Source organism: Manis javanica, chromosome 2 (genome assembly GCF_040802235.1).
Source record: "Manis javanica isolate MJ-LG chromosome 2, MJ_LKY, whole genome shotgun sequence".
NCBI classification, from domain to species: domain Eukaryota; kingdom Metazoa; phylum Chordata; class Mammalia; order Pholidota; family Manidae; genus Manis; species Manis javanica.
Genome location: NC_133157.1, coordinates 9767987 through 9792314, shown reverse-complemented (window position 1 = coordinate 9792314; position 24328 = coordinate 9767987). Strand labels below are relative to the sequence as shown.

Sequence of the window (24328 nt, the reverse complement as noted above, 5' to 3'; positions counted from 1 at the left end):
CAAGAAATCTTACTCTTCAGTTTGATCTGCTCACATCTCCTCTTCATCATAGCACTGAGAGAAAAACAATGATTAATTAAGTAAAAGAAAAAGTAACTCTACTGGGTTAGAAAATTTTGAAGAGTTTTGGAAAAAAAATTCAGGGTTAATAATAATTTAAGAATATTTAAGCTAAAGAGAAATCTATATATTTAAAGATGGACTAAACACACAACATGAGAACCTCAGGAGTCGGCATTTAGGTAGCTGTTTGTTATTTAAAAGCTCCTTTCAAGAATGTATTTTGAAAACAAGATGTAACAATACAAACAGATTTGTATTTCAATGAGTTTCCAAACTGTATACCTGTTTCAAATATTTTTAATATTTCAGGCTACATTGTAATATTGCAGACAATAAGTAGGGCTCCCCTCTTACTATTCTTTATGCTTCCCCTGGACATTCACACCGGAATATGCTGGGGTGCTTGTTAAACATTCAGTCATTGGTCCACACAGAAGGACTACTGGACACAAAGTCTGAAGTCCAGTAACACACAACTGAGAGCCATTGCTTAAGAAGGTCACAATTCTGGTGTGCATGCTCTCTTTTCCATGGCTTAGTGGATAATGAACGTATATGTATACATATAAATGTAAATGTAAACATAAATATACAAAATGATGTATCAATGAGCAATATCAACAAACTGCATTGTATTTCAAATACAACTTTTTCTTGTAAATGTATTAACGTATTAACAATGTATTAAATCATTTACAATGACACCACTAATACTGGGAACTGTTAGCTATTATATGTATAATCTGAAACAACTCCCTTGCTGCCCTTCCTTCCCCATTGCTTAATGAAGAGACTTTGAGACTTACATTAACATTTTTATGTAAAGTGCTATTAGAAGAAATGCAGTTTCAAGCAAGTCCAGAGTCCTTTATAACCAGATTGCTCTCTCTCAGCTACAGAAAATCCAGAGCCAATAATGGCCTAAGCAGTGAATGGGATGTACTTAGAAAAAGAGCAAACTTTCATAGCTGAAATCCACTTGAAACTATACAATCAAGTCTATTTATGCTATCTCAAACCAACAGAACTTTACATTACAAAGTTTGTATTTATGTTAACATGTATCATATCCTGACATTATTTACTTACATATATATTTACAGTCTCCTACAACTTGAATGTAATTTTGTTCACTGACATACCCTCAGTGATTGAATAGTGACTGACATATAATAGATATTCAATGAAAAATTTTAAAGTAGTATCGGTCAAAAACTCTAATTTCCTAGGATAGAGCCTGAAATATTGCCGGAATCCAAATAAGTGCTATCCAAAGTAATCTGGGGGAACATTGCTAGTACTACAAGAAAGTCCTAATTTCACTTTACATTTTATAGGAGAGAACTATAATTTTTATAATAGGGGGAAAAACCAGAATACATACCAGTGCATTTCCTTGTGGGACTGATTTCGTTTGTGGATGGCATCTCCATTTATAATATCCCGGTTACTATTAGTAAGCACCCCTCCAAAATCATAAGGACCTATAAAAATAAAGGGAAGAATCCTAGACTTCAATTGGAGAGTAACATTGATTTGATGTCCACATACAAAGATATTGTGTGAATCTCTCACTGATACAAGTGGAGATAATTATAAAACATTTTAAATATTCTAAAATTTAACAGTCTAGCTTAATACATTACTTAAATTATTTCAGCTTTTAAAAAATGTTTCAACATTTAAAAAAACCATTTAATTATTCATCAGTTCATCAACAGAATATAATGAGAAACAAAACAAGAATCTGCTGCATCCCATTACTCTGGGTAATAAAAGGGATAAAGATCTGGGATGCTCAAAATGATCTTTATATTTCAAGCAAAATTAAAATCTCAGGTTTAACAAAATTATTAAGTAAGAAAGTTACAGAATGAAGGTCTAATAATTTCTTAAATGTAATAAAGTGAGTCACTAGTAGTAAAATTTAGGGAAAATTTTGAGTGGAACTTGAAAATTCTTATTGATAAAACATCATTTTTAAGAAAAAAATTATCAAATTTCAGTGTGTGAAAATATCTATTTTTTCACTATTATATCAATCACTGTAGTTCCAGTTTTGAAGAAGGCTTTTCCCACTGGTCATATCAGTTAGCTCAACTCTTGTCTAAATGGGACAGCAACTGTGGGATATCAGGAATAACCTCTCTCAAAGGACCATTCAGTTAGTACCTATTGTATTTTGAAAAAAATAAAACAAGAGGTCAATATGTTCAGCAGGGTCCCAGAAAATCTGATTCAATAGGATAGGACTTGGAAATAATTTTATTACAAAGCATTTAAGTAGTTTTTGATTCTGATCACTTTCAATGTAAGTATTATATTTTATCCCTTAAAAAATCACTGCAATGAAGAGACTTTGAGATGTATTTTGTTTTGTTTCCATTTTAACACTTCAAGAGGCTCTGTTGGTCATGCACGGAAGATGGTAGGGACATGCACTGTATAAAGGAATGCAAATTTCAACAAACAGATGAGGAGGAAAATGTTAAGGATGTTAAGTTTCTTTTTGTCCAAAGATTTAATTGCCTTATTTACATCCAAGCTGCTCATCTATTCTGACCAATTTCATATATTCTTGACTCACATATTCTGGACAATTTTACCTTTTCATTCTGAAATAGCATCCCAATATTCTACTGGTTGAATGCATAAAAACCAAATATAGGAAGGACAGAAAACAAAATCTTGACAAGGACTTGAACTTTCACAGTCACAAAAGTGCACTGATTTCTACAAAGACTTTCAGCCACAAAGAAGCCGCTGACCAGATTCCCTAATGCACTTAAAGGCACAGAAAAATCCAATGATGTAAAATAGATAATTAGACTTGGTTATTCCGTGTGTGTGTGTGTGTGTGTGTGTGTGTGCTTTTGGCAAATCTGATAGTGAGGCATGCATTTAGTATGTGAATTTGCTGATGGTCTGTGGACCCTAGTGTATAATATTTCAGCAAATAAAACAGACTAGGATATCTATAAGATAGCCAATTCAACAAATAGATCAGGTTTCAATTTGGAAGCCTCTCTAGAAAGCTGGAGATGGTCTGTGGGCTCTGGGCCACAGTTTTGTAGAAATTAAAGAGAATTCAAGCCCTGCTCACAACAGGGAGCATTCCTTTATTGTACCTTCACTATCAGAACGACCTGTGGGGAAAACGCCAGTGGCTGACAGGTAAATCAGAAGCACACTATTGGCAGGCAGCTCCTGAAATTAAAGAAAATCACACATGCAAAACAACAAACATAGGAAACAATAGTTTTATATTTAAAATTCATAATATTTTTAAGTTGTGGGGAAAACAAGAACTAATCTAACATAGTCTTCTCCAAAAGAAGAACCACTCTTGCTGTTTCCAACTTCTGTCTACACAGCAAAAAGCACTGCTAATCTAAATTCTATAACTATCGCCAAAGATTTTGAAGAAATTCTGTGCTTCAAAAGCCTTATCATTTACAGAATGTTCTCTGAAAAACTTGAAATGGAGAAGTAAAAATCCTGCCATAGGTCTAAAAGACAAGCTCCCATCCATGGTTTTCTCTACAGACACTTTGGGAGGAATTCCCGACCTCTCATGGTTCTTCCAGATAACCCAGTATTTCTCACAGCTGCCTGAACATCTAACATGCCTATGCCATCTGTTCTTGTTTGTTAGTTCTGCATTGACTGTTATGCCTAATATAGTTTAGCAATAAAAACTGGAGGAAGGAGAATGATAATGAATCAATATTCTTGTTAATTAAAGGTAAGGGGCATTCGTAATATCATGAGCAATTTCTATTTCAAAAATAGCTATGACTAACATATTCAGAAGGCAGTTTGCATTTTCATATTTTCCCTAAATTCTTTACTTAAATATTCAAAGAGAAGAGTGACTCTCAGATTCCATTTATGGCACACTTCCCCCACATTTTAAAAAGGATTGGATCATATATACCTTAAAAGATGCTGCTAAGAATGTGTACAGTTGGCTGAAGGTTGGTTTGTAGAGCAGATACTTGTGGGGGTTTTCTCGTCTGGTAGGTTTGTCAGCAGATTCCTATATTTATACACAGAGAACAGTATATACATACAAGCTGTATATGACAGAAGAATTATCAATGCCTGTTTTTACTATCTACTTTATCAAATATCTTTTTTTAAAATTCAGTGTTACTGTTATTATGCTTTATCTATTTCTCCTGTTTATTCACATTCATAGCATTTGTTGAATAATAGCATTCCATGAGGAGGAGAAGCAGCAAGAGTGTTAACCAAAACTGCAAACGTAGGGAGAAGATCACCTGCATTCCTGGCTTATTCATCTGGGAAGCTAAATTCATTGGCTCCCTTTCCAGGGCTTGTAACATCCGGAACATGTCAACAGTTAATTCACTGAACTTAACCTACAAGGTAAACAAACCTGACCATTAGTGCAGTATGTGCCCCTTCAAGTCTTCAATTATATTTTTGCTCGTGATGTTCATGTGTATTTAATGATCTCAGGTATTTTATTCTCTTTCAAAAGACAGAAAATTAAAAGAATTGTACAGTGATACCCATATGCTCATCATGTAGGTCCTATAACATTAACATTTTTCTGTATTTACTTTATCACATATCTCTCCATCTACACATGCTTTTATCAATCCATCAATTCCATCAAGTATTTTTAAAAACAAATAAAAGTAGCCATGTAAACATAGGTTCTGTACAACACATTAACTCGACAAAATAGCCAGGCTGAAATATGGCTGTGGACATATTTTATAAGCTCTTTGTTACATTTTGGTACTATACAACATTTAAGGCTGCATCCTTTTCTATTCTGAATAATACTTCTATAGAACTTTGGGCAGGCAATGTTTTAATTTAAATTAAAAGGTTGTAATTGAGAAATCTTCAAATTAATGACTATAAAAGCAAAATTGGGTAAGTACTAGAAAAAGTTAACAGCAACAAAAATGACAGGTGTAAAGGATGGGTTTAAAATTGAAACCTGTATAAATAATGCAGATAGAAAAATGTATTCACTGGTGACTTTCCAATATAACACAATTTACAGTAATTTCTAGGACAGTAAAACATCAGTCATCATCATCATCGGACTGTTCTGTCATGAAAAAAAGATTTGAAATTTGCTTTTAACAAATATATTTAAAAATAACTCCTCCCTCCTTTTGCCTGATTATAAAAGTAATATTCAGATTTAGAAAGTTATAAAAAAGAAAATTAAAATCACCTATAATTCTGCTATTCAGTGATAAGTATTTTATGATATTGGTAAATTTCTTTAGTTTTTTTCCCTGTACGTATATGTATATAGGCCTTTTAACATTTATGAAATAATTCTCTATTGTTTCATAACACACTTATTTTCACTTACTATATTATGACTTTGTTTCTTTGTGATTAAAAATTCTTTCTAAATGTCTGTAATCTAGTTCATATATGGACACAGCATAATTTAATTAGCCATTTCCTCACAAGTGGATGTCAGGATATTTACAAGGAAATAGTAATTCTGCAATAATCAAAAGCACTATTTTTCAAAGAAATTTTAAGCATAATTTCTTCACAATTCTTTACCTGGTTATTACAATTACCAATAATGAGTGCATCAGCCAGAGACAACTGTCCCACAATCATGCCCTGTTCCAGCAATGGGGCTCCTGTGTCAGTAAGGCGATTAGATGTGATAACAATGGTATTATCATCATTTAATACCATTACAGGGTCCGCCTGGAGAAAAAAGCATGAAGTAGCTGATGGCCAAGACAAATGTCAATATGTTATTCATTCTTCTTGACATATACATACAATAAAAAAGTCTACCACACTGGCATTTACTCATCCATAATTATGATGACTTTTCTTGTCAAACACTGACCTCAATGAAAGCTGCTACTTCTTGAAGTACAAGATTCCATTCCACTTGATCTTCAGTATTAAAGCGGTGAGTATAATCTTCAATTTCATCTGACAATTCCTGATTTTAAAATATCACAAAGGAAAATGTTTAAAGAAAAAAATACATAAAAATAGTACCTGTGCCTTCTTATTTTAATGGATCTTTTGTAGATAACATATATTTAGACTAAGACATGCTTTTTTTTCTTTTTTTTTCTTTTGGTATCATTAATCTATAATTACAGAAAGAATATTATGTTTACTAGGTTCCCCCCTTTACCAAGTCCCCCCCACATACCCCTTCACAGTCACTGTCCATCTGTGTAGTAAGATGCTGTAAAATCACTATTTGTTTTCTCTGTGTTGCACAGCCCTCCCTGTGTCCCCCACGCACTATACATGCTAATCGTAATGACCTCTTTCTTTTTCCCCGCCCTTATCCCTCCCTTCCCACCCATCCTCCCCAGTCCCTTTCCCTTTAGTAACTATTAGTGCATTCTTGGGTTCTGTGATTCTGCTGCTGTTTTGTTCCTTCAGTTTTCCTTTGTTCTTATACTCCACATATGAGTGAAATCATTTGGTACTTGTCCTTCTCCGCTTGGCTTATTTCACTGAGCATAATACCCTCTAGCTCCATCCATGTTGTTGCGAATGGTAGGATCTGTTTTTTTCTTATGGCTGTGTAATATTCCATTGTGTATATGTACCACATCTTCTTTATCTATTCATCTACTGATGGACATTTAGGTTGCTTCCATATCTTGGCCATTGTAAACAGTGCAGTGATAAACATAGGAATGAATCTGTCTTTTTCAAACTGGAGTGCTGCATTCTTAGGGTAAATTCCTAGAAGTGGAATTCCTGGGTCAAATGGTATTTCTATTTTGAGCATTCTGAGGAACCTCCATACTGCTTTCCACAATGGCTGAACTAGTTTACAGTCCCACCAGCAGTGTAGGAGGGTTCCCCTTTCTCCACAACCTCGCCAACATTTGTTGTTGTTTATCTTTTTTGATGATGGCGATCCTTACTGGTGTGAGGTGATATCTCATTGTGGTTTTAATTTGCATTTCTCTGATGATTAGCGATGTGGAGTATCTTTTCATGTGCCTGTTGGCCATCTGGATCTCTTCTTTAGAGAACTGTCTATTCAGGTCCTCTGCCCATTTTTTAATTGGATTATTTGCTTTTTGTTTGTTGAGGGGTGTGAGCTCTTTATATATTTTGGATGTCAATCCTTTATTAGATCTGTCATTTATGAATATGTTCTCCCATACTGTAGGGTACCTTTTTGTTCTATTGATGGTGTCCTTTGCTGTACAGAAGCTTTTTAGCTTGATATAGTCCCACTTGTTCATTTTTGCCTTTGTTTCCCTTGCCTGGGGAAATATGTTCATGAAGAAGTCACTCATGTTTATGTCCATGAGATTTTTCCCTATGTTTTTTTCTAAAAGTTTTACGGTCATGACTTACATTCAGGTCTTTGATCCATTTGGAGTTTACTTTTGTGTATGGGGTCAGACAGTGATCCAGTTTCATTCTCTTACATGTAGCTGTCCAGTTTTGCCAGCACCATCTGTTGAAGAGACTGTCATTTCCCTATTGTATGTCCATGGCTCCTTTATCAAATATTAATTGGCCATATATGTTTGGGTTAATGTCTGGAGTCTCTATTCTGTTCCATTGGTCTGTGGCTCTGTTCTTGTGCCAGTCCCAAATTGTCTTGATTACTGTGGCTTTGTAGTAGAGCTTGAAGTTGGGGAGTGAGATCCTCCCCACTTTAGTCTTCCTTCTCAGGATTGCTTTAGCTATTCGGGGTCTTTGGTGTTTCCATATGAATTTTTGAACTATTTGTTCCAGTTCATTGAAAAAGGCTGTTGGTAGTTTGATAGGGATTGCATCAAATCTGTATATTGCTTTGGGCAGGATGGCCATTTTGACGATATTAATTCTTCCTAGCCAGGAACATGTGATGAGTTTCCATTTGTTAGTGACCTCTTTAATTTCTCTTAAGAGTGTCTTGTAGTTTTCAGGGTATATGTTTTTCGCTTCCTTGGTTAGGTTTATTCCTAGGTATTTTATTCTTTTTGATGCAATTGTGAGTGGAATTGTTTTCCTGATTTCTCTTTCTATTAGTTCATTGTTAGTGTATAGGAAAGCCACAGATTTCTGTGTGTTAATTTTGTATCCTGCAACTTTGCTGTATTCCGATATCAGTTCTAGTAGTTTTGGAGTGGAGTCTTTAGCGTTTTTTATGTACAATATCATGTCATCTGCAGATAGTGACAGTTTAACTTCTTCTTTACCAATTTGGATTGGTTGTATTTCTTTGTTTTGTCTGATTGCCGTGGCTAGGACCTCCAGTACCACGTTGAATAACAGTGGGGAGAGTGGGCATCCCTGTCTTGTTCCTGATCTCAGAGGAAAAGTTTTCAGCCTCTCGCTGTTCAGTATGATGTTAGCTGTGGGTTTATCATATATGGCCTTTATTATGTTGAGGTACTTGCCCTCTATGCCCATTTTGTTGAGAGTTTTTATCATGAATGGATGTTGAATTTTGTCAAATGCTTTTTCAGCATCTATGGAGATGATCATGTGGTTTTTGTCCTTCTTTTTGTTGATGTGGTGGATGATGTTGATGGATTTTCGAATGTTGTACCATCCTTGCATCCCTGGGATGAATCCCAATTGGTCATGGTGTATGATCCTTTTGATGTATTTTTGAATTCGGTTTGCTAATATTTTGTTGAGTATTTTTGCATCAACGTTCATCAGGGATATTGGTCTGTAGTTTTCTTTTTTGGTGGGGTCTTTGCCTGGTTTTGGTATTAGGGTGATATTGGCTTCATAGAATGAGTTTGGGCATATTCCCTCCTCTTCTATTTTTTGGAAAACTTTAAGGAGAATGGGTGTTATGTCTTCTCTGTATGTCTGATAAAATTCCGAGGTAAATCCATCTGGCCCGGGGGTTTTGTTCTTGGGTAGTTTTTTGATCACTGATTCAATTTCATTGCTGGTAATTGGTCTGTTTAGATTTTCTGTTTCTTCCTGGGTCAGTCTTGGGAGGTTGTATTTTTCTAAAAAGTTGTCCATTTCTCCTAGGTTTTCCAGCTTGTTAGCAGATAGGTTTTCATAGTATTCTCTAATAATTCTTTGTATTTCTGTGGGGTCCGTCGTGATTTTTCCTTTCTCGTTTCTAATTCTGTTGATGTGTGTTGACTCTCTTTTTCTCTTAATAAGTCTGGCTAGAGGCTTATCTATTTTGTTTGTTTTCTCGAAGAACCAGCTCTTGGTTTCATTTATTTTTTTCTATTGTTTTATTCTTTTCAATTTTATTTATTTCTTCTCTGATCTTTATTATGTCCTTCCATCTGCTGACCTTAGGCCTCATTTGTTCTTCTTTTTCCAATTTCGATAATTATGACATTAGACTATTCATTTGGGATTGTTCTTCCTTCTTTAACTATGCCTGGGTTGCTATATACTTTCCTTTTAAGACTGCTTTTGCTGCATCCCACAGAAGCTGGGGCTTTGTGTTATTGTTGTCGTTTGTTTCCATATATTGCTGGATCTCCATTTTAATTTGGTCATTGATCCATTGATTATTTAGGAGCGTGTTAAGCCTCCATGTGTTTGTGAGCCTTTTTGCTTTCTTTGTACAATTTATTTCTAGTTTTATACCTTTGTGGTCTGAAAAGTTGGTTGGTAGGATTTCAATCTTTTGGAATTTACTGAGGTTCTTTTTGTGGCCTAGTATGTGGTCTATTCTGGAGAATGTTCCATGTGCACTTGAGAAGAATGTGTATCCTGTTGCTTTTGGATGTAGAGTTCTATAGATGTCTATTAGGTCCATCTGTTCTAGCATGTTGTTCAGTGCCTCTGTGTAAGACATATGCTTTTGAGACCACTAACTGAACATATAGTACAACCAGAATATAGTATGTAAAAATTACAGATATTAAGTGACTCCTGAATGCAGTTAACTCTTAATTACTTCAGTTAATGATGTACAGATTGACAAAGACATACTAAGGGGATGGAAAAATCAAAACTCATTCACAATACCTTTGTAAAACAGTATATACTTTTTCTTAACCTTTCAGCTATTCTCTCTTAAAGTAAATACTTTAACTATTGTTTGCATTTCTCAATCATCCATTGATGCATGGTGAAATGTGAAACATGCTGAAGGGACAAAAGCAAGGAATTAAGATATTTACCTCCGATTAGTGTGTTTAAAATATGAAGAGAGTTGAAAAATTTTTTTTATTCTTACTGTTGTCAGAAGTTACCATACTTTGAATGTTGTTATAATTTACATATATAAATATATAAATTTATTTTAACCTTAAATCTATTTTTTAAAAACAAAGTTATCCATACACAATTAGAGATTAGGATTTTGATTACTTTAAAGTATATTTACCTTCACCAGATCCTTTACAACATCCATTTTGTTGAGAAGAAGACAAACTACTATAAATCTTGCATAGTACCGTAACTTCTTAACTACCAACTCAGGTCTATGGTAGATAAATGGAAAATAACATTAGATTAAAAAGAAAATGTACTTTTTGATTTTTCCAACTTTCTGCTTTTAAATTCTTTTGATCCCATTTTTCCCAGTTATAAACATTTCTGTATATAAACCACACTCTTAACACATTGTTCATTCATATATTCACTCATTCAACAAATATCTACTGAGAACTTAGATACAACAGGCACTATTCTAAGTGCTAGAAGTAGAATGGTTGTAAAAAAAAATCAATAAATACAGTCCCTTCTTCAACAGATCATACAGACAGAAAGGTATGTAAAAATGTAGGGAAGACAGATAAATACTTAAAACACAGTGTACTAATATAATGGTAGGAGAATAAAGGATGCTTTTTGAGTCCAAAGGACTAGATCTTGGGTAAGAGAAGTCTTCCTAAAGAGAGTAATGTCTAAATGAAGACTATCAGGAAGAACACAAGACAACAGGCAGGAAAATAAGAGAAGAAAGAATTCCAGGAAGAAATTCTTTATTTTGAAATCTTATTTTCTGATATTAATATAATCAAGCCAGTTATCTTATGGTTATTGTTTGTATGCTCTTTTTCTATCCCTCTACTTTTGAGCACCTGTGTCTTTTACCTTAATGCATTTTTTGTACACAGCATACCCTAGGTCTTGCTTCTCTATCCATTTTGACAATCTCTGCCTCTTATAATACTCATGTGTTTGGACCATTTGCATTTATCCTCTTGTGGCTTTGGCTGGGTCTGTGTCTCCCACTTGCTTTTTCTATTTGCCCCTTCAGTGTCTGTGTTCTTCTAGTGCTCCTTTCTTGCTTGCTTCTCAGTTAACCAAATATATTTTAGTGTCCCATTTTATAGCCTCTATCACTTCTTACTTATACCTCTTCATTACTGTTCTTTTAGTGTTTGCTGGGAATAGGAATACAATCCTTAACTTATCAAAGGCTATTTAGTATTAGTATCACATCTATTCATACCTGGCCTTTATATTTATCCCTTATCAATCCAAACCTGACATTTCCAAATTTCCACTTCCTGTTTTCCACATCCTACATTACAAATATAATAAACTTAACAACAGTACAGATCTTCCTTGACTTATCGGGTTAAGACCCGATAAACTAATCATAAATTGAAAACACCAGAAAATGAAATGCACTTAATACACCTAACCTACCGCAAATCATAGCTTAGCAGAGCCTACACTTGTGTTAGCCGTTAACTGCTGCTGCCCAGCATCACAAGAGTACTGTATTGTGTATCACTAGCCCAAGAAAACATCAAAATCCAAAAGTGAAGTGCAGTTTTACTGAATGTGTATTGCTTTTGCACCATTGTAAAGTAAAAAAATTTTAAGTTGAACCATCTGTATGTAAGTCATTTGTTAAGTCAGGGACCATCTGTAAAATTTCAAGTATGGTTGACATTTTCCATAATAAAAATTTTAAAAATTGCTCTTTGATCCATGAGTTATTTAGAAACGTGTCTACTAACTGACAAATCTATTGATTTTAAAAACAATTGATTTCATTCTTAATTTTCAATGGAATTGCACCCATGGTTAGACAACATATACTTGAAAAATTATTGAAACCTGCTGTGGCAAGTATAAGTCAGTAACACAAATGTCTCATATAAGCTTGAAAATTACATGCATTTGCCTATTGTAATTTTATGCATATTACAACAGATTTTTAATTCTGCTACGCAAATATTCTTATAATTTTTTGTCCTTGATATACAAATCATTAGATATGGTATTAGACATTTTCCAATCTCTCACTGAAAATAAGCTTTTTGCTTTATTATGTTACATTATTGGTATTCTAGCTCAGTTTTCCTCCTCCTGAAGAAATCCTTAGTTCTTTTTTGTCGCAAAAAACAAACACCCCTTGCAAAGCTGTCACAGCACCGGTCACAGATCGATGACCTGGGGATTTCCCTTACCTTCTTGACAGCTAAGCTTTCCTTTAAAAGGATGGTGGCTCTATTTTATTCAGCATTTCTAGGTGCTTTGGGATCAGTATTTTAGATTATCTAGCCTGCTACATTGCCAGAAGGGGAATTCAAAACAGAAGGAAAATTTGTAGGAGGATGCTGCCAATTCATACTTAAAATATTAATAAAACAATTGCTCTAACTGATAAAAATAAAATAGGCACTATGAATCTCTATCACAGATTATACAACTATGTAATATAGATTACATGAGCAGATATTGAACCAGGGATTGGAAAACTTTCTGTAACTGGCTGGACAGGAAATATGTTGGGCTTTGTGGACCACATGCGGTGTCTGCAGCATATTTATCTTTTCTATTTTCACCAACATTAAAAATGTAAAAGCTATTCTAAGCTATGAGATAGTACAAATAACAGGACACAGTTTGCTGACCTCTGTACTAAATAAACATACAGAAGTAGGTGGATGCGTTCTGTTTTGGAAACTGCTGTGTTGAAATGTAGTGAAGTGCAGGTGAAATAAGTTAGTGCTATCCACTTACATACATGAGAGGCTACCCCAATGAAGCCGGAAAACCTGAACCACAGGCCATAGCCTACAGCCTGACTCCACAGCAAACTGCAGAAGAAAATATCATCCTGTGAACCCCGCAGAAAGGTCCCTATGAAGTCCTTATAAACACCACTACTAGAAGTCCTCAAAGTTGAGAGTCACATTCCCCACTATAAAAAAACTTCAATACTGTCACCACTAAAGTTAACATCATGATTTCCTTGACAAAGATCTTCTGGTACTCCAGAACTGGAGCCTTGTCCAGCCTGCAAGGCCTCCACTTTGTAAGACACCAACTCCTTATTCATTTGCCTGAGAAACTGTTTCTCCAGGTGGCCAACCTATACCCCCAACCTCTGTGTCCTCAGAAACTTCACTTTCTCCATATCTAACTGACCAGGTTCAGCCTCAGCTATTTGCAACAGGGTTTTCAGCTCTTAGGACAAGTGATTATGTGGTAACATCTCCTCTGCTCAACAGGGTGGGCCTGTAAAACGAGACATTCTGATAGCTGTCTGTACTTAGTGATAGGCAGCCACCCTGGGATTGCTGGAACGTACCATTCTTCCTGGCTCTGATACAATCCTTAGCCACTGAGACACAGAGAGAACTTACCCTTTGAGTAGAGCTGTTTGCCTTTGAAAGCAACTGTGGAATTGTGGAATACTTATTTTCTTAGTTTTAATCTAGCACCTGTTGATTTTAGCAGCTGTCACCAACTGTTACCTTGACTTGCCCTCTTGCCCTATGTGAACTAAGAAACAAACAACCTACCAACTGGACAAAGTCTTTCCTAGCATACAGGGAACAAGGTCAAGCCTCCATACACTGGATATTCCTTTCATTTTAATTAGTGGCCTATAAGGCAACAGATTTTTGTCATGCTTGTTCAAATAATCCTGCCTCTGTTCATCTGCCCTGCTCTAGGAGGCAGCACAGGAAAACCATTCATATGTGGTGGTTGCTATTAGGATAGGAAATGATTTTAATAAATCAAACCACTGATTTTAAGCAAAGGGGCTCAGGGCCAATTTCCCTTTTGGGAAATTAGAAAATGCAGAAAACTGAATTATACAAGGTATTTTACTATTGCTTAGAACAGGTCTTTGCTTATACGTATTTTTCATATTGATAAAATGTTACATAGTCCTTTTGAATGTTTTTAGAGATACAATTTATCTCAAAAAGGCAAACTGTACAACATGAATGCCAAAACAAAGCTTTGGAGGAAATCTATCTGTAGCAAACATATATGAAGCAAACCATAAAAAAATCTGAAGAAAAGTAACTGATGGAACTTCTAATTGAATGAAGTAATGCAATGACAAAAAGACTTCAGGGAAAAATGCAGAACTCAGCTTCTACACACTTGACTTGTAACAAGCAAATTCCTCTAGACAAGTTTGAACAAGATCTGCAAGGGAATGAAGGGGATTTACAAGAGTGAGGCTTTCCAAAAAGCACTGCTGTTTAGCTAGAAAGCTTGAGATAGCCAAACACCAAGCGTTCTCCAGAAAAATATGTCAAAACTATGTTTTCTTCTGTGGTAAGAGAACATAATTTTTTCTCTATGTAACTGTGAGTTCCATTGCTGGGAGTAGAGAGAACATTCAGATCTTCTATGTGTGAACTTTCTTTTCCAACAGTTCTTGGAATTCTAGCAACAAAGATTCTCTGGCAGATCGCTGGTCTCTTCAATAATTCTATCCTCATCTGGAATTAATAGCAGCATAATCTACCTACACCCCAAAAATGGAATTCCCATAAGAAGATCATCTGAAAGAAACACAACACACCTATACACATTCTTTTCTTTTTCTTCTCCCACCCATGCTTCTACCTCACTGCCAGAAAAATGGCAAGTGCTCAACAGGTTACTACTTGGAATGAGTGGATTCCAGGATTTTTCTAACAGTGGAACTACCTAACTAAAACAATATTGGATTTATAAAAGAAAATTCAAACAGCACTAACAACCTTTTCTTTAGTCCTACATGACAGCTGTTAACAGACTTTTAAATGTATATGAATGAAGATTACACAGGCTACGGAAGAACAAAGATTACCAGTTAAGCCTCACTTTGGAGCTGTTTCTTTTCTAGGAAACTCTGTGTGGCCCAATCTCTCATAAAAAGATAATCCCCCCCTCCTTTGTGCTTTGAAACTACCCTAGTATTGTGATACCTGTTACAACATCTATTATTGACTGGTTTTAGGTAATATACTACTGCATGCTTAAGAAAGCCTAGTACATAGCAGGCACTCGGTAAAGCCCATTAATGAGTAATATGTGCTTTTCTGCATAATTTCCACACAGACTAAAAATTGTCTTTTCCCTTTCTCTTCCTACAAACATAGTAGGTGCATACCTGTCTTCTTTATTGACTTGAGAATAATATGATCTCTGTCTGATTGCAGAATAGAAGGAGAAAGCCTCGTTCAGATAGCTGGTCTCAGATGTGCGTAGGCTATGAGAAAAAAAATCTTTCAATTTGACAGTGCCTCAAACTTCACCATGATAAATACTTATTCCACTATTCCTCTACACAAGGGGATGGGAATGACTATCCTAAATTTGAATCAACAAATAATCACATCACTCTTTAAATGTATAAAAATAATAATAATAATGACAATTAAAAAAATACCTTTCCACTGTTCCCAAGTCTTTTTTGATGGCAACCCAAAGTACACATTATTCTCACTCTTCAAAGGGACTCTCCAAACCCACTCAGTCAAATCTTTCCACCCAGGACCAGACCATTCATGATGTCCCCTAAATCCATACATAGTCATTTGCTCTATGGCTCATTTCTTTAGTTTTTTTCTCACAGGACTCAGAGATGTGAGTCTTATTAGTCTCTGGAGGATGCTAATGAATTAGGTTCTCTGTTTAAAATTTCTTAATGTCAAGCACTAACACTTTTTAAGAAAATATTCTAACTAAGAGAGTGATTTTAATGGTGGGAATTTGGGGATGGTGCCAAAAGACGGAAAGTGGAAGGGATTTTCTGGCCTATAAAACTACAAATGGTCCAAGCCTTTTTATGATATACCTGATATTACTTCACGATAATAACACTTAAATTCCTAAAAAGGTTTTTCTTCTTTCCTTGACTCATGGGTAGGACTATATAGATGTTATTGCTTTAAAGATATAATCAAAATTATCTCTACTTCATCTAACCTTTTAGACACCCTAGAAGTATGAGTTTTAAAGTATTCTCCTGAAAACCACTCATTCAAACATACAAGTTATGATATGTTTCTGTATAGTATCAAGATTTATGTGAAACCATTAAGAAACATAAATTCATTTACCATATATCAAACCAGGATCATACTCCTTTAAATAAAAACAACTTTAAGGTATTTTTTTAAATTGTCATTATTACAAATAAGTTTGACCTAATGGACTGTTTGGAAGGTGAGTCTTTGAAGCAAATAACGTTACCATGACTATGGAAGGTCATTTCATAATGCTGTCTTGATCAATCTGATGTGAACTATTTGGGTTTCATTTGTAACTCCTTGGTTTTTCCTCCTACCAAGTAAGTATACCATGCATACTTCTGCATGCTGTGTTTACATCAGAACAATGCTTTATTTTTTCCACATGCAATTCACTTACTAATAGTGGTAGTATAGCTGCCCAATCTTAGATGCAATTTCCCCTATTTGCCACCGCTTTAAGCCATATCGATTATCCAAGACTTGTCTGTTTTATATAGGAGATAAGAAAATAGAAATAAGAGACTATAAATTTCAAAAGTAACCAACTCTGTAAATATAATAGGATGAAATGCCACCCAATTCAGCATGAAATTTTGAACTCAAGAATTCAAATTCATGATTTTTTCATGCTATTTCAACATCATTCAATTAAATTAAAAAAGAACTTATTAAATTAGAAGAAATAGCCCCCCACCCTCTTCCCCATCCCATAGCTTTGGCCAAGAAACACCTATTTTAGAATAAAACCATGAACAGCCTGCTTATGTGAGAGTTAATCTGAACCATTTCAGATATAATGTCATCTCTAAAAATTAGATAAGAACATTACATTTTAAAACCTTAAATAAATAGGAAAGAATTCAATTTGTTTTCACTTGGGTCATGAAGATGAAATACATTAAAATAAACCACAAGATGAAAAGCATTGAGGTAATAAAGGCCAAAACTGAGTCTAGCATAAAATGGACATTCACTCTCCTTTAACTATAAAAGTCCTTTACCGATGTTGCTGCTGGAACTTCCAGAGTTTTGTGTAAACATCAAAAGTTCTTCCAAAATAGGATTGCCACTGCTTCTGCCCATACTGTGGCAAATCTCTGTAAGAACAAATAAGCACATATTAATTTTAAATCTCTTGTGCCATTTGGAAGTTGAGTCTTGTAATGGTACAAACTGAATAGATTTAAGCACTTGCATTCAGGCTGTCTTTAAAATATAAAGTTGTAATTTTTGGAGCAGAAATAGTTCTGTAACAAGGGTCCAGGACACGTTATTTCCTATTTGTCTCCCCTACCTCTGACAGCTCATACTCAGTCTCCGTTGTAGATACTCTCCCAGGGGGTTTCTAGTACTCTCTGGTACTCTCCCTAGGTGCTCTTATTCCTACTCACTTATATGTTGATAACTTCTGTATGTTTATCTTCAGCTAAGAACTGAGCGCCTTTGAAAAACTCTGCTTTGGAGAATAGATCTGACGCGGATGTGCAGATGGTATTGTCATTCTCAACATGTCTATCCCCTCCCAATAGGTGGAACTGTACATCCCTGTCCCTGGGCCTGGTGACTTATATAGACATCCCTTAGAGACAAATTACTTCCCTATCATGCAAACACTGGGCCTGGTCATATGAATTGCTCTGACCAATGAAATGTAATTGACAGTTATCACACATGTCTGGAGGGAGGATTTAAGAGATATTTCATGGTGCAGCATTTTTTCACTTCTCCCTCTGATCTAAGGCCGAGACAGGGCTGCTCCTCAGTCTGAACACAGAATAAGGCATATTTAATGGAGCCTCAGAACTGCAGGCAACTTGTAGCTAACATGGGAATAAATCTTTAGAAATAAATGTCTATTGTAGTAAGGCACTAAAATTTTGGAAGTGTTATAGCAGCCTGACTGAGGAAAAGCCAGTACAGAAACTGGTACCAGGAGTAGGTTATTCCACAGCAAATATATAACATGTGACACTTGTACTGAAATCAAGAGGCAAGTAAGTGTTCCTGAAGTCTGGAAAAATGGTGATACATAAAATAGCGGTAAAACTGCATTTGCATGCAATTACTTGGAAAGCAGATAATGTGACTGGTGAACTTGTGGATTTATACTAGGAGATGGGGAAATAGTATGTCACTAGCCTTGCATGCTATTAGCTGCACTTAACTTAAAATACGAGAAAGAGATGAACTCAGGAAAGCACTAGCTGCACGCAGGGTTGAAAAGGAAAAGAAAACCCACAAATTCCAGAACGTTCAGGATTGAAAGATACAACAATTTCTAATGCATAAGTGTAAATGATATAGTTGAGAAATACTAGCTTTAAATGCCAGTTAAGACTGAGTGTCCTCCTCAAGGCAAAAACCTCTTCATAAAAGCCTGCAAATAAATATATGGAAGTGACTTCAAGTAGATTTTTTCAGTGGGTCAAAAATAGATTAGCAAAAAAGAATCTAAGAATTTGGTTGTCTTGTAGAAGCCTGACAGGCTCAAGGTATCTGTAATGAAGTCTGGAAAAGAAAGAGAGGCATGGTATGTCTCAAAAAGAGGCACAGCACATTCAGTGGGTATGGCTATTGGTACACGGAAGCTAACTTGAATCAGACAGTTGGCTGAAAGTCAACTAAATCTTCTGAAAGTTGCACTGCCAAAAGTAATTTATTTTATTAAGGAAAAATAATCATCTATTATAGTATGCTATACTTCTTATCTTAGTCTGTAACTTGTCTTCTCATTTTTGATTGCTTTTATAAATGAGTAGATATCAAATGTATCAATCTTAACCTTTGTTCAGTGCTTTTTCTATCTTTTTAAAGAAATGGGTCCATATAATAATATAGTCTTTTAAAAGATTTAAGTTTTGACTTTCAAATTTAACTCTTTAATATAACCAAGTTGAGTTTCAGATACATAAAACAAATTTTATCTGAATGATTTTTTTAAAATATATCCTTTTGACTAACATGCTAGAACTAGAACTGCAGTCATCAATCTTCTCTTATGCTTGGGTCTCAACTTTTTGTCCTATTTCATTGGTCTGTCTTTTTAGTTCCTCATTAACACTCTATTAATTACTGTAGCTTTATAATAAGTCTGTTATGTTTCTGCTTTTTCAGGAGAACCTTAGCTATTCCTGGTTCCTTGCATTTGCATATGAATTTTAACAGCTTATCAAAGCTCTACCAAAAAATAGCCCCTGTTGGGTTCTAATGGGACCTGAATGAATCTAGAGATTCACCTGGGGAATTGACATTTAAAATAATTTTCAGTGTCAATGGTATCTCTTTCCATTTACACTGAAAAATGCTATAAATCTTACAACATTTTCCATAAAGGTCTAATATTTCTTGGTTCACATTACTGCAATATCTCAATTTATATTGCTTTTGTGAAAGGTATCTCTATTTTTTAAGTTGTATCTTTAAATTTCTTTATGGTGGAAAGTTTCAAACATACACAGAAGTGGAGAACAGTACAATGAACCAGCTTCACAGATTATAAACTTATGGTCAAATCCCTTCTACTTGGGGTTGCCAGATAAAATACAGTTGTTTGTTTTAGGGCTCTCTATTCCTTTCCAACGGTCTAATTGTCTATCTCTGTGCTAATACCACTTGGTCTAAATCAATACCCCTCTGATAACCAAAAGAAGTACAGGCTGTATTTCAGAAAGATCCCTAAATCCCAATGTCTGCCAAAATACTTAAAATAGAGAAAACACATAAATGTTTAGTAGTAAAATGAAACTTTTGAAATATAGATCCTCTTATTTAACCTAAGTTTAACTTTCAAGTATAAAAGAAATCCTTTATTTACTTCACATAAGCAAATAAGCTCAAGGTTCTTAGTACACTATACAAATGTATAGAAATTTAAGGTAGTATTTTGTGTTGTTTGGTTGTTTTGGGGGGAGGGATGTATATCCTTCCAGATTTTATACATACGCAGTATTTATGAAAACAGGTACAGTGTTTGTAATGCAAACTTTTTATTATATCATTAACATATTTTCATGTTTATACACACACATGTGCAACACTATTATACATACATGTTGGGAACATATATATGTTGGCTGAAAGGCCACACATGCACACACACAAACCTGTTATGTATTTTTTTATTTACTTAATGAAGGATGCATAATTTCCTGGAAATGACACAGCTACAGAGCAGAAACAAACGCAGCTTATGTTTGTGTAGCTTTTCTCCTGAGCTAGGGGGGTACTTTGCTCTTGGTGACACTTGCCCTGCAGTCAGACACGGTGTGTTTGGAAGACACTGGATGGAAGGAGAAGACATGGTTATACATATAATTCTGTCAAGAGTTAAGTGTTATGAAGGCCAGAGCAAGTAATGTGAAATATGATCTCTACAATCAAGGAGCTTATTTTTTAGTTAGACAGAAAATACATATACTGAGGAGAAAAAAATCACACATAACTACTAAATTATATGGTATTAAGTAAAAGTAATAGAAGAGTGTAGAAAAGACACACATCGGAAAGCCTGAGTAGTCAGGGAAAGCTGCACAAAGAGAGAGATTTGGATAGGTGAAAGAGAAAGATAACATCATGAGAGAGGGGGAGAATAAGATATATAAGAGAAATAAAGGCAATTATAAGCTAATGAAAGCCTCAGCCAGACCTCACTGAGCAACTGTGGACAGCTAGTGGGGATGCCTCCCTCAAATGCCCACCAGTCACCTAGATGACAGCTAAGGTGCTAGGTCATGTGTTTCTCATTATCCAACAGGCTAGCATGGGTCTGTTTACATGAGATTGGTTCCAAGGATCCCAACAGCAGCAAAAGAGAGGGCAGCTGTGATGTGCCCTTTTCTTTTCAAGTCTTTGCATCATGTTCGTACCATCCCACTGGCAAGAGCAGATTTCATGGCCAAGCCTAGAGTCGGTGTGGAAGGGCTGACTCATGGACATGGACACAGGAAAGGGAATAATTTTTACAATTTCCAAAATTTCTTCCTTTTCCAACTTTGAAAATAATACAAGTCTCTTGGAAAACAAAAAATATATATCATATAAAGCAAGAAGTAAAATATACCCTATTGCTTCTCCCCTCAATCCCCAGATATAACTACCATTAAGGATGCATTTTCCATGCATATTTAAGTATGTATGTGAGTTTATTATTTTACCACTAAATGGGATCAAACTACATATAATGTTCTATAATATGCCTTTTTTATTTAATATTGGGTTTTTTAATGCATATAGAATTGTATCAATATTTACCTGTGTATAATATAGTATATAATAAACCAATTTATTTAACCAATCCCCTCCTGATGGGCATTTATATTGCTTCCAGTTTTTTCCTGTTATAAAAATGCTACAATAAACATCTTCATACTAATAGACTTGAATAATTATATGAGTAAAAGGCAAATTCTCAAGTAAGCAGATGCCTGTAAATTCCCTTGAGTTTCCAAAACTGACAAATTGAGTAAATCTCAATAATACATCCTGTTAAGGGAGAAAACAGAACTAGAGCTCAGTGTTTTATTTCAGTTATTCAGTGAAAAGGACTTTGGGGGAAAGGAATTTTGTATAAGGTCTAAAAGCATATAAAAGGTAATCTAAAAGGCCAGAACAAGGCTCCTGACATTAAGGTGTAATATACAAGTATTTTCTGATTAATAGCTATGAACAATGTTGGCTAAATTCTATACTATTTTCCTCAACAGAATTTAGAATAATCTAACACTCCAGTCTAAAGACTCAGCTATAAAGACAGTAATTTCTTTTTTAAAACAGAGTTAAAAAAAATTTTGTTAACTTCCTAAAGGGTAAGTCCTATGATCACCCTTTTTCTAATGAGACATATCACAGAAGCTAATATACAAACTACTATAATATGATTAGAGTCTAAAATTAACTAAGGTAGTTTATATAAAGAGTTTTAGAAAAATTTCTCTATTCAGAGCTTGACTCTGGTATTAGACTCTGAATATATCATTTGGTCATTATTACTGTCAGTAAGGATGGGAAATTAATGGTCCATAGAATCTCAAATTAAATGGGGCTGTGAATTATCCCATAAGCTAAGTGATCTCGTACTTCACATTTTGCAAAGGCACCTATGTTACAAATTGGCTGCTCATATCCTTTTTCCAAGGCATTAGAGGAAACTGAAAGTATGGTACTAATCTTGCTCTTTTAAAAAATCCTCAATTCTATCAACAAAAGTTGGAAGACTGGTAGGAAGAAGTATAGACAAATGGTTAAACCTGATTCTGAGATGTTTCAAATGTGATGTTCAGATGTCAAAACTTGGAAATTTTTTATTTCCAAGTTTCTACAAATCAAAAATTTTTACTAAACTGAATTTAGCTACACTCACTGATGCCTACCCACACCTAAAAGCCACCCCCAACTGTCAGCATCCAGTCCTCCTGCCAGTCCTCCTAGGAGTGGCGCTGTTCACCACTTCCTTACATTCTTGTAACTCTATCTTCTTTCTGTTCTTAGTCTTTTTCATCGGTTTCTCTTTCCTTAGTCCATCCTTCAGTGCTTAGCTTCTCCAGGGTATGTGTGTGTATGTGTGTGTGTGTGTGCAGACACACACCATAAAATGAGGTTCAGAGAGCTTGAGTTGCCTGGGAACTCATGGCCAGTAAATTGTTAAACTATGATGTAAATTCAAACCCTCTAACCCTTAATCTAAAGCTCTCTTCTTTCTACCATATGGAAAAATAACCTATATTTTTATTCTACATTAGTAAAATTCTTCTCTGGAAGCTTGTTCTGCTCCTCAGGTCTTGGCACGCTGCTGATCTCCAACAAAGCTATGGTCAAAGGCTAAGTAAATAACTCTGCTTCTCTGGATATGGGTTTCAGTCAAGGAGTACACTGTCTCATCACACATTCTTGTTCATACAGACAGAACTGACTGCATTTCAGGGACACCTTAGTTCCAAGACATGCCTTTGTGTTCCTTGGTATACCAGACAAAACTGTGTTTTGGACTTGCAAAGCCCAACTAAGTGTCGCCCCATTTTAACAGCTACATTTAAAAAAAACCCCACTGGTATACCTGGTTTTCAATTTAGGCTCAGTAGTGGATCTGTGGGCTTGAAAGTATGGGGAGGGGTTATCAACAGGCCCAGGCAGTTAAGGCTGAGGATTTCCTTTAGGGGCAGACACCTTAAAGACACCACTGTAGCAATCCTTTTGTTTAAGAGGGAACAAAGCTTTTTTTTAAATGGGGGATTAAGGGAGAGAAAATGCACAAGAGTGCTAGATTAGTTTGAAGACACACACCCTGTTTATCTTTAGTGTCCTGTCTCTAGACCTACCCCAGTGCCCAAAATGGTGCTGGCACATAGAAGGCACTTAGCACGTTAGTCCATTCCTGATGATGGTTTGTGAATTTGAATAGCGTTGAATAAGCATACCTAGTTTGAATTTAGATGATCCAAGCAAATACAGCTATAGAATGCTATCTCTTCCTCCTGTGCACAAGCTTCACGGAAGTATAAAAATTCTTGCATTTAGAAACAGCTATAAATAAATTTATTTTCTAGAGGAACATTGCTCATAGAAAAAGAGGCTGCCAAATCCCATGCCTTCTCTAAGGTGTTGATGCCTTACATCTTACTGGTCCTGCCAAATGACCATGACAATCTAGTAGGTATGATGATCCACAGGGAGCTCTATAGATGTGGATTCCTCTGAGAATCAAGGAGATGAGTTCAAGAAATTAACTGCTACCATTCTTAGAGTTAAGCATTTGCCCATGCCATCTCCAGAGATGATGCTATTAAACTCCCCTGGAAGTTATGTGACCCTTACTCTTACAATGACAAAAAAACTTCTATAAAGGAGCACATCCCAAATTATAATCCATTAACACAGGCCATTACATTATCTGCCAAAACTTGGTTTTCTCATTTGTAAAGCTGAGAAAATAGACACAAATGAGGTTGTTTTGAGGATTTAATAATATACAGCATTATTAAAATCTTTATTTTTGCTCTTTATGCTCTTCCTGGAGGTTCTTAAAAACTAACTCTCCCCCTAACCAATTTCTGATCTAGCTTCCACTAGCAATTAAAAAAGTTAAGGATGCCTATCCATATTTCTAGCCA

At 35.3% G+C, this 24328-nt stretch overlaps 1 protein-coding gene across 4 annotated transcripts in view; it reads right to left on the bottom strand.

Moving 5' to 3' along the window:
• The window catches only part of SCAI (suppressor of cancer cell invasion), a 131309-nt gene that overhangs the window by 28754 nt on the left and 78227 nt on the right, over positions 1 to 24328 (bottom strand). For 3 of the 4 annotated variants that reach the window (XR_005058475.2, XM_037008171.2, XM_073224630.1), the window contains 10 exons: positions 17225 to 17320; positions 16621 to 16707; positions 15359 to 15457; positions 10379 to 10475; positions 5933 to 6031; positions 5632 to 5784; positions 4347 to 4448; positions 4001 to 4102; positions 3192 to 3270; positions 1448 to 1547 (listed from right to left, as the gene is read on the bottom strand). Coding sequence is in view for 3 of the 4 variants with exons in the window: in XM_037008171.2 (XP_036864066.1) it covers positions 1448 to 1547; positions 3192 to 3270; positions 4001 to 4102; positions 4347 to 4448; positions 5632 to 5784; positions 5933 to 6031; positions 10379 to 10475; positions 15359 to 15457; positions 16621 to 16707; positions 17225 to 17320 (1014 nt within the window). In the remaining variant the exon portion in view is untranslated. The remainder of the gene's footprint in view (positions 1 to 1447; positions 1548 to 3191; positions 3271 to 4000; positions 4103 to 4346; positions 4449 to 5631; positions 5785 to 5932; positions 6032 to 10378; positions 10476 to 15358; positions 15458 to 16620; positions 16708 to 17224; positions 17321 to 24328) is intronic. The other variant, XM_073224627.1, reaches the window with a different exon arrangement.